At 35.7% G+C, this 10089-nt stretch overlaps 2 protein-coding genes across 2 annotated transcripts in view; one reads left to right on the top strand and one right to left on the bottom strand.

The window, feature by feature from the left end:
• Positions 1-2315, top strand: part of LOC106875277 (cytochrome c oxidase subunit 6B1) — an 11736-nt gene extending 9421 nt beyond the window's left edge. Inside the window, exons 2-4 of the mRNA XM_014923363.2 lie at positions 409-489; positions 1232-1346; positions 2170-2315. Coding sequence (XP_014778849.1) covers positions 422-489; positions 1232-1346; positions 2170-2223 — 237 coding nt within the window. The 5' untranslated portion in view covers positions 409-421 and the 3' untranslated portion in view covers positions 2224-2315. The remainder of the gene's footprint in view (positions 1-408; positions 490-1231; positions 1347-2169) is intronic.
• Positions 2316-5630: 3315 nt separating this feature from the next.
• LOC106875275 (uncharacterized) overlaps positions 5631-10089 on the bottom strand; it is a 43901-nt gene continuing 39442 nt past the window's right edge. The window contains exon 15 of the mRNA XM_052966788.1: positions 5631-5674. Coding sequence (XP_052822748.1) covers positions 5631-5674 — 44 coding nt within the window. The remainder of the gene's footprint in view (positions 5675-10089) is intronic.

Here is a 10089-nt window from a genome sequence, read left to right as displayed (position 1 = left end):
CTCTGACGGGTATTCACATTGACATTACACATCCAACGGAGCATACTGGCTTCATTCCTTGCGAGCTTACGTATGTCCTCAGCAGTTACAGCCCATGTTTCACTGCCATGTAGCATGGTTGTTCGTACGCATGCGTCATACAGTCTGCCTTTTACTCTGAGTGAGAGTCCCTTTGTCGCCAGCAGGGGTAAGAGCTCTCTAAACTTTGCCCAGGCTATTCTTATTCTAGCAGCTACACTTTCAGCGCACCCACCCCCACTATTAACTTGGTCGCCCAGATAGCGGAAGCTATCGACTACCTCTAGTTTTTCACCCTGGAATGAGATAGAAGTTGTTTCCTGTTTGTTTAAGTTACGCCATGTAATGCTTCACCAAAACTACCTTGTTTTTTAATCTTTTTAATTATAGTTTACCAGTCAACATGGCTGAAGAAGTAAAGCTTCAAACTGCTCCATTTGATGCAAGGTTTCCTAACCAGAATCAAACCAGGTAAGCTAAAATTTGTCTATGTAAATAATTTTCATTAAGCAAAGATTGAGCAAAGGTTCTGTTTACAAAATTAATATTGAAAGGAAATATGTGAGTGTTAATCTAAGTTGGTCGATAGTTTTCATTTAATCCTTTGACATCCAGATCACTCTGTCAAATATAATGCTTATTTATTCACATTGTTTTGAATTAATCATGTACAATTTTGTAGCTTTGAGATTTTGGTAATGTGATTGTTTATTTTTAGAATGACATTGTAGAGTGGATATGAGAGGTTGAATCTGAATAGTTTGAACATAAAACAGGAATAATATTTGACAACATATATATGGAGCACATAATTGATATAGCTTCAGTTTGCCTTATACACAAAACCAGTCGTTCTATTTCATAGCTGAATGCTTAATTCTTTACTATTCAGATTACTCAGTAAAATGTGATGCTTATTTATTCACATTACTATGAAGTAATTACATATTATCTCATAGCTTTGGGAATTTAATGACATGATTGTTTACTCTTAGAATAACATTGTAGGGTAGGTGTGAAAGGCTTGATCTGGCCGGTTTAACATAAAAGAAGTAGAATATTTGGTTTAAATGTTAAATGGTTCATGGTGATTCAGTACTCAAGTGTAGAAATAATTGCTAGTATTTCAGTATCACTTATTCCAGTTTCTGAAAACAAATGTCTTTGCATCACACTGTTTTCTTATTGCTTGTGTTTTAATATTTTTCAACAGAAATTGCTGGCAGAACTATGTAGACTATCACAGATGTCACAAAATCAAGGGAGAAGACTATGAACCATGTGATTACTTCAAGAGAGTTTTCAAGTCCATTTGCCCAAATGCTTGGGTATGTATATATTTTTTTTCTTGCAAATATGTGATCAAAAAAAAAAAAAAAAAAAAAAAAAAAAAACTACATCATTATTTTAGTATCTACTTTTCTATGCTTGTATGGTTTGGATGGGGTTCATTGAGGCAGATTTGCTATGGTTTGATAACCTTATCACCAACCCTCACCAGTTTCCAAGCAAGGTAATATTTCCTCCATGAACGTTTTTCATGGAAGACTGGAAACAAACAATACTGTTTGTATGTTGGTGACACTCGTTTACAAGCATCACGTGATGTCAAGAGCAGACACGTGCACACACACACACACATGATTGGCTTCTTTTAGTTTCTGTGTACCAAATTCACTCACAAGGTGTTGGTCAGCCAAGGGCTATAACAGAAAACACTGTCAAAGGTAGTGTATTGTGGGGTTGAATCCCAAACCACAGTGGTTGGGAAGCAAGCTTCTAAACCACACAGCCATGCCTGCATATATAACTTATTTTATTAACTCTGGTATATAAAGAATAAAAGTTTTCAATGATACAACAATGCACAATAATATAAAAAAATGGACTATATATTTGTTGTAATTTAGTTATCCATAGTCCGATGATATTTCGGAATACAATTCCTTCTTCAGATCTTCTTAGATGGAGTCTATGCCATAAACTGTTTACTAACGGCTTTTCTTTTTTTCTTTTTTTTTTTCTGGAAGTGACGTAGTAGTGGTCTCACGAAGCTCCTTCCAGAATTCCTCATGAGAAGTGTGTGAGGTCGGATATGTTTCAATCTCGTGTGTGTTGGTATATCTGTATATTTTTTTCTTTCTTTTTCAGATTGAGAAATGGGATACACAAATAGAAGAAGGAGTATTTGCTGCCAAAATATGATAGTCTAATTTATAGGAAATTTTTTTTCATTAAAGACATACTTTGTGAACTAATAGATTCTTAAAGCTTGATTAAATAAATTTATTAAATGACGTACTTGTTATTTTGGAGATTATTAAAGGGTCTAACCATGGGATGGTTAGCTCAGAACAGGTGATAAAAGTTCAAAATCATGTTGTTTTCTAGCATACAAGAATTGAACAAGATGAAGAGTTTTAAAACTGTAAAGGAAATCATCAAGCAAGAAATTGAAAGTATATTAGGAAAAACTTGTTTTAAAAAAGATTTTTCAAAATAAAAAAAATATATCTCTTTTCAGTTTAGCATACTGAGACTCATCTACACGAGACAAGTTCCACATTCTCCTCAACTTTCATTTCATCATCATTTAACGTCTGTTTTCCATGCTGGCATGGGTGGGATGGCTTGACAGGAACTGACAAGGCCAGGGCCACACCAGGTTCCATAGTCTGTTTTGGCTTGGTTTCTAAGGCTGGATGCCCTTCCTAATGCCAACCACTTTACAGAGAAAGTGGTTTCCTTGATTGCATTTCAAAGCATACAACTTATTGACTGCTTCTGCAGTCTCTCCTCCTTCATGAAGAATCCTAATGAATACATCACAAATGGGATGAAGTTCAGTTGATTTTAAATATTTTGTATTTCTCCATCTTTAATTGATATCCATCCTCAAGAATCCCAGTAGCTGTCTCACCCATCCTTCCTAAATGTTTCAGTCTAACCATTTTACTGGCACTCTGCTGGTTATGACAATGAGGGATCCAGTTGACCCGGTGCAAGTGGCTGAACACTCCACAAACACATGTACTCCTAACGTAGTTCTCAGGGAGATTCAGTGTGACTAGGCTGACCCTTTGAAATTCAAGTACTACTCATTTTTGCCAGCTCAGTGGACAAGCAACGTGGACACGTGTTGCCAGGAACTGAACTCATGATTACAAGCTGAATACCCCTAACCATTAAGCCACGTGTCTTCACTATTATGATGACATTAATTGCCACATTGTATTCCCTGTTCAAGACTGGAAAATGGATATCCACTAATAATTTTTTTGATTGATTGATTAAAAACTCTTGATAAGCTGTGGCAAAAATTCCTATCTTTCAAACAATTATGAATAATGTTCCCCATGTGATTACATCTGTAGCATATTGACATTCTAGGAGTTATGTAAATGCTCAACATTATATAACTGAGTGATTTGAGTTTCACAGATTGAGTAGTTTTCCTTTAAGACACCTTGTCCTAGAAGTACCTAATATTAAGATAAAAATTGCTTGATGACATAAGCCCTGAGATTGGTAAGGCCGAGAGACAACCTTTTCAAATTCTTGATGAGAGTTGATATAGCTTAAATTAAATGTTTAATACATACTTGAACCAGGAAAAAAAAATCACTCATTAAAGAGAAGCTATTGAAGTTTCCATGTTCTCATAGAATTGGTTGTAAAGAACTTCAAATCATCTAGTATTAGATGACTTAAATTGCTTCAAGTGAGCATCAACTTTCACAAGATGACCTCCATTGTAAGTTTTGCTATTAGAATTTTATTGAGAATGCACTCTCAAGTAAGTTTTCTACTCTTGTGTTCAGTGACAGGAACACCAAGTCCATATTTCAACAGTAGGAGACACATCCATTATCATGTTATCATTTAAGATGTGGTTAAAATATCATTGTAAGAACTGAGTGGACAAAATTATTATAGCGACTTACTAAACTCGTGATCATCTGCTGGTGATGTTCAGAAATACGAATTAAATTTTGGGAAAATCCCACAGTATCTAAATGAAATCTGGTCTAGTTGTCCTCCAATTGTGCAGTCTTCATAAACATTTTCTTTATGCAATCAACATTTCTCAAGGATAAATTTAACCCTTTCGTTACTATATTTCTGACCAAAATACACTCCTCATGAGTTTCAATTAAATTCTAAAATAATCATGTATTTAGACTAGTCTCATTAAACACCTGTAACTTTTTTATTTATCAACATATTAATGTGATATTTGGAACATAATTAAAGAAAGGGTTCTTAATCAATTCTATTGCATAATTTTTGTCTCAAAGTTCTCCAACTGGGGTACTGCTAGTGTCTCTCACATATAAATATTGGTTCAGCTTCACGAATCATACTCATTCATAATACTGGAAATATATTGATCGCTCCAGTAATTTGTTATTCTGGGTAACTGTCTAATACCCATAATAATATTTATGGCAAAAAATGCCCGTATTTCATCTACAGTTGCAGGAAACCACAAGCTATCTTTTTTTTCCGGTTTGTTTACGCAGTAATTATTTCAAACAAGCATGAAAAAGAAGTCTAAAGGTTTCGCTTCCTGAGAAAGACTATGGGTAGACCCTGTCTCCTCAGAAAAATTGTTAATAAAAATATTTTAAAAATCTTTACTCCATTCTGGTGTAAAAATCATCCTCGCTGTCGCCGTCGCTGCTTTCAGTTTCGGATACAGAAATATCCAATTTATTATCGTTCACCACGTGCTTTTGTAGCTCATTCATTCTTTTCTTCGATATCTCCATATCTTCTGTTGAAAAACCTTCAAATTCGGAATCACTGCTTGATAGCATGAAACTCTTCTCCATCTTCAAAGTTGAAAAAAATTAACGCCGCAAAAAATGTGGAAAAAAATCTTCCAAAATTCACTGAGTTCAAATGTCACGCCAAACAATGTTGGAGACGATAACTCAACTGTTTGCAAAGTGAAATCAGGTGTTTTAATGAATGTACTAACGAGATTTGGGTTCAAATTTACATTTAAATAACAATGGGTACTCTCGGCCGGCTACGGCCAGGTTAGTAATGAAAGGGTTAACTGCTGTTCCATCCCCTCCCCCACCAAAAAAAAAAACCTCCCAAAGAAAACATGCACAACTGAAAACTCTAGATCCCGAGTACATGGAGAATATAATAAATCCAGCAGGGAAATATTTGTGCCACTTCTCTATATTCTTCAGTTTCCACCAGATCGTGTTTTCCTTCTGAAAGAGTTCATGACCAGGTCCCACTGACATAAGTATTGCTGCTTTAAGATCAACAAGAGTTCCTATCAAGTTACTGTCTAAAACCCAGTGATTAATTCAAAGATTTGGGAACTGGTTATGCTTAATAGTAAAGGATTAATTGTTAAAGCTAACAGTTCTATTGTATCTCTCTCTACTGACAACGTCCATAAGAAATCTCTAAACTCACTAAAGTCGAAAAAATTTATTTTAATTTGCTTAATCAAAATATAACCAAATTTCATTAGATATAAAATAAATTTTGATCATTGAATTGAATGATTTGATGTGTTGTTAGACCAATATGTGTTAATTTTTGTTAAAACGTTCTTAGGTAGTGACCAATTAGTGGTTATTTTTTTATCTGCTGTGATTAGAGGTATTTTCAGTAGCGATTTTAATTCCTGAAAAAGAGAATAGAAATAACATTATTTACAAACCTAATAAAGTAAAATCTCATTATTACTTCAATTTCTAGAAATAATTTTTGTGATATTTTAATGAATGAAATATTTGAGAATTGCCCCTTAAATATGTATATTACTTTTTCCCAACTCTTCTGGCGTGAATAACATATAAATCAAACATTAACATGAATACTTGATGCAGATATATATATATAAATGTCATTTTTGATACTTTTTTAACTAATGCTTGTCAGAATCATCTAGTTTATTCCACTATTTAGTATGAGTATTACTCTTAATTCCATTAACCCATTACCTACCAGTGATCTCGTATGAGATCACTTAAAAATTACAAATTTCGTAATTATCTGTCAATATTTACACATATCTAACCTTTTTGCTATATCTACTAGGTATATTTCTCTGATATTCAAATGAGGTTTGCTAATTTTTCACCCAATATCTCGCTTATTTCTATTTAAAATGTTATTCTGAAATGTTATTTTGATCATTCCAGCATGTTTCTAAGGCTGTTTCATGCTAGAAATCAAAGTTTCATAAAAAGAATTCCAGTTAATAGAACTACGAGAGGTAATGGGTTAAAGTTAGATTGTTTAGGATGGTTCTGAATAAAGTTTGGATTTAACCCTGGAACTATTAACAATGAGCATAGTCAGAAGAAAGGGAGTTCCAAACCTCTATGCAGACCCTCTGAGATGGGTATGATTGATTATGGCTTGAATATCTAAATGGTTGCAGGAAGGCATTCCAGTGAGTTTTGTTCTAAGTCAGGTCTTCCTTTATCATGGATAATATAGCATTCCATACAAGTAGGGTAAATGTTAGAATATTTCTGGCAACTACCAAAGTTAGCTATAACAGTATAGGCAATAGAAGCGAGTCAAATCCACCATCAAAATGCTACACCAGCATTCTGTTTTGTATGTTTACTGACAAGTGTATAAAACCAAAGTATCACTCAAACACAGTCCAAGATGAATTATATTAAATATATTTATAAGAAGGCACATACAACATAACCAATCTTATGAAACAAAAAATATTCCACATGTATTGTAGTATATTTGGGGAGGGGGGGAGGCACTTGAACTCACTTTAGAGAAACTGACTTTGCCAGTGGGGAGAAACAGTGGAAGCGTTAGCTTTAGCAATTCATCCATTATTATTAAGCATAACCAGTTCCCAAATCTTTGAATTAATCGCTGGTTTTAGACAGTAACTTGACAGGAACTCAGGTTAGCAATCAGAGGGATTTGAAAGAATTGATAATGCCTTAATAGTCCAGCTTGCAGTCAAAATTATAATGCCTTACAAGAACATTTGTGAAAGTGTACTAGAAACTGGATACTGCTTCCACAAGAAAAAAGTAAATTTCTTTCAAATTACACTCGTGAAGGATGATGTGGTTCTAGATATACAATGGGCCAGCTAGTTAATGTCAAGCAGTCACACTCAACAACTGAAAGAGTTATGTAACTATTGAGAACTTGTATTATTCATCAGTTGCCTTGAAGACAGTGTAAAGAATTATACTGAGTATCAATGGAGTGAAACTTCAGTTTTCGAGTGAATAAGTAAGCTCTACTCTTTTTTTTTTATATAGTTTGCATATACACTATATACTTTATTGTTATTAAAACTGCAAAAATATCACAATAACCTGCTACACAGAGTTTCACTTTACCGTTCGTTGGACTGTTTAGATTGAGAATCTAAACTGTCTGATGAATGGAAACATGAAACTCTGAGTAGCTATGATGTTTTTGCAGCTTTGATAATAATAAAGCATATTACTCTACTTCTGGTATTTGAGTACTATTTTCCCCCACCTTGTTTCACATTTATGTGCTTACTTTAGTATATATGGTGGTTGTCTACTCCTTAAACAGAGTTTGACCACCTCCTGCACCTACACCTTAGCCCTTTCATGGCGTCTGATGTGGCTTTTTAAACCAGACAGTGTTTTGAAAAAACACCCACACAGATTGCACCTCTGATTTGCACTACCAATACCTGCAAGTAAGTTCTGCTCATTGTGGATCCTAACATGTCTTTTAAGACCCCCATTGGATTTGCAAACCCTCTGGCACATTCAAACGTGTGCACAGACATATAATCAGAATAGCTTTGTATATATATATACACACACACTCACTGAGTGCACTGTCTTTTTTTTTTTGTGGCACTATCAATAGTGAGGTCACCAAGTACTCTCAAGATCCCTCAGCTGAGTGGAATATATTACAAGTTACATACATACAAGCAAACATACACACATACATGATGGGTTTTCATCAACCAAATCCACTCACAAGGGTTTGGGTTGGCCTGAGACTGAACCTGAAATGGTGGTAAGCAAACTTGCATGAAGTTGTCGTCGTCATCATCGTTTAATGTCTGTTTTCCATCCATGCATGGGTAGGGCAGTTCACAGGAACTGGCCAGGTAGAAAAACTACCCTATGCTACTCTGTCTGTTTTGGCAGGGTTTTGATGGCTGGAACCCTTCCTAACACCAACAACACTGCAGATTAGACTGAGTGCTTTTTATGTGGCACCAGCACAGGTGAAGTTAGTTTTGACCTGATTTTTACAGCTGGATGCTTTTTACGTGGCACCAGCACTAGCAGGGTCACCAAGTAACTCTCAAGACAAGGAATTATGAGAGGGGCAGGGGCATTTGAGAACTAGTGCCAGAGGATGAAAGGTTAGAGGGTGACAAAGACACAGAAAGGCAGAAACAGGTGTCTTGCTACAACGGAGGGGACATTGGAGGAGGTGATCCAGTATCAGATGATAAAAGGTTAGAGTGTGACAGGGAAGCAAGGTAATCATTTCTACTCAAGGCACAAGGCCTGAAATTTAGGGGGAGGGGGCCAGTCGATTAGACTGACCTCAGTACGCAACTGGTACTTAATTTATCGACCCCAAAAAGATGAAAGGCAAAGTTGACCTTGGCAGAACTTGAACTCAGAACGTAAAGACAGACGAAATACCGCTAAAGGGAGGCAGAATAACAAAAAAAAAAAAAATGTTCAAAAGATGCAAATACATTTTTTTTATATATTTAACCACCTCTTTATATAGTAAAAGAAAGATTTTTCAGTAAAGTAAATATAGACAAATTAAAATCCTTGAGTTACCTAAAATAATAAAATAACTTTTTAGTTTAAATCTAATAAATTATGGATGGACATTTCATATTGTTCCTACATTCTTGAACTACTCTGGATCTTAGGTTCATCAACATCATCATCATTTAGTGTCTTGTTTTTCATGCCGGCATGGAATAGATGGTTTGATTAGAACTGGTAAGCTGTTTTGGCTTGGTTTCTATGGCTGGATGCCAACCACTCCATAGAGAGTCCTGGGTGTTTTGTATGTGTCTTACATATGTCACTGGCACAGGAGCCTTTTATGTGTCACTGGCACAGGTGCCACTTACATGTCATTGGCATGGGTTGCTTACTATGTGTCAATGGCATAAGTGCCTTTTGTGTGTTGTGCTCTCTACATGTCACTGGCATGGATATTTTCTATGTGTCACCTCCTCAATTCATATACAAAAATAGCTAAACTTGTATGGACTTTCATCATGTTGGCATAGAATGATGTAACAAAAAAGAAAACAAAAAACAGAATAACTTGTACTTACATTTAAAGCATCTAATTTACTTTGATCTGTAATATCTTGTGTTTCTGTAAGAATATAGACATGTTTGAAAGTGAGCATTCAGTTGCAAATCATCATTGCTTTTCCATGATCCCATGGATCACAGAATTCAGACTTTTTTATAGCTGAATTTGTTTCCTTTTATCAACCCTCAACTGTTTCCAAGCAAGGTAATATTTATCCAAGACTGGACATGTTTCCAAATCAGACTGCTAGTATGATGGTGACACTTTTCGTAATTATTTCCCAATGTCAAGATAAGGACGCACACACGCATATACATAGTCATATACACACTTATGTATATTATGCACACGACACTGCTTTTCCCCTTCCCAGGCTACAGGCCCACACCCCCAACACCCATACTGTTAGGATTGGCACTCTGAAAGGTAGATCTGGTGAAATTGTTGAGATGCTTGAACGGAGACGCGTAGATATGTGCTGCATCCAGGAAGTAAGATGGAGAAGAGATTCTGCGAGGTTCCTCACAGGCAAAGAACCCAGGTACAAGATTTTCTGGGCACGGAACACTGACGGGGTCTGGGGCGTAGGAATGGGTGGATAAGGTAATCGAGGTAGTTAGAGTAAGTGACAGAGTACTTAAGATTAGACTAGTGCTTCATCATAGATTAGCTACTGTCATCTCAGCCTATGCACCTCAAACGGGGCTACCAGATGGTCTGAAAGACCAATTCTATGACACCCTCTTGCAAACT

Source organism: Octopus bimaculoides, chromosome 1, assembly GCF_001194135.2.
Source record: "Octopus bimaculoides isolate UCB-OBI-ISO-001 chromosome 1, ASM119413v2, whole genome shotgun sequence".
In the NCBI taxonomy this organism is placed as follows: Eukaryota; Metazoa; Mollusca; class Cephalopoda; order Octopoda; family Octopodidae; genus Octopus; species Octopus bimaculoides.
This window is presented reverse-complemented; position numbering and strand designations above follow the sequence as displayed.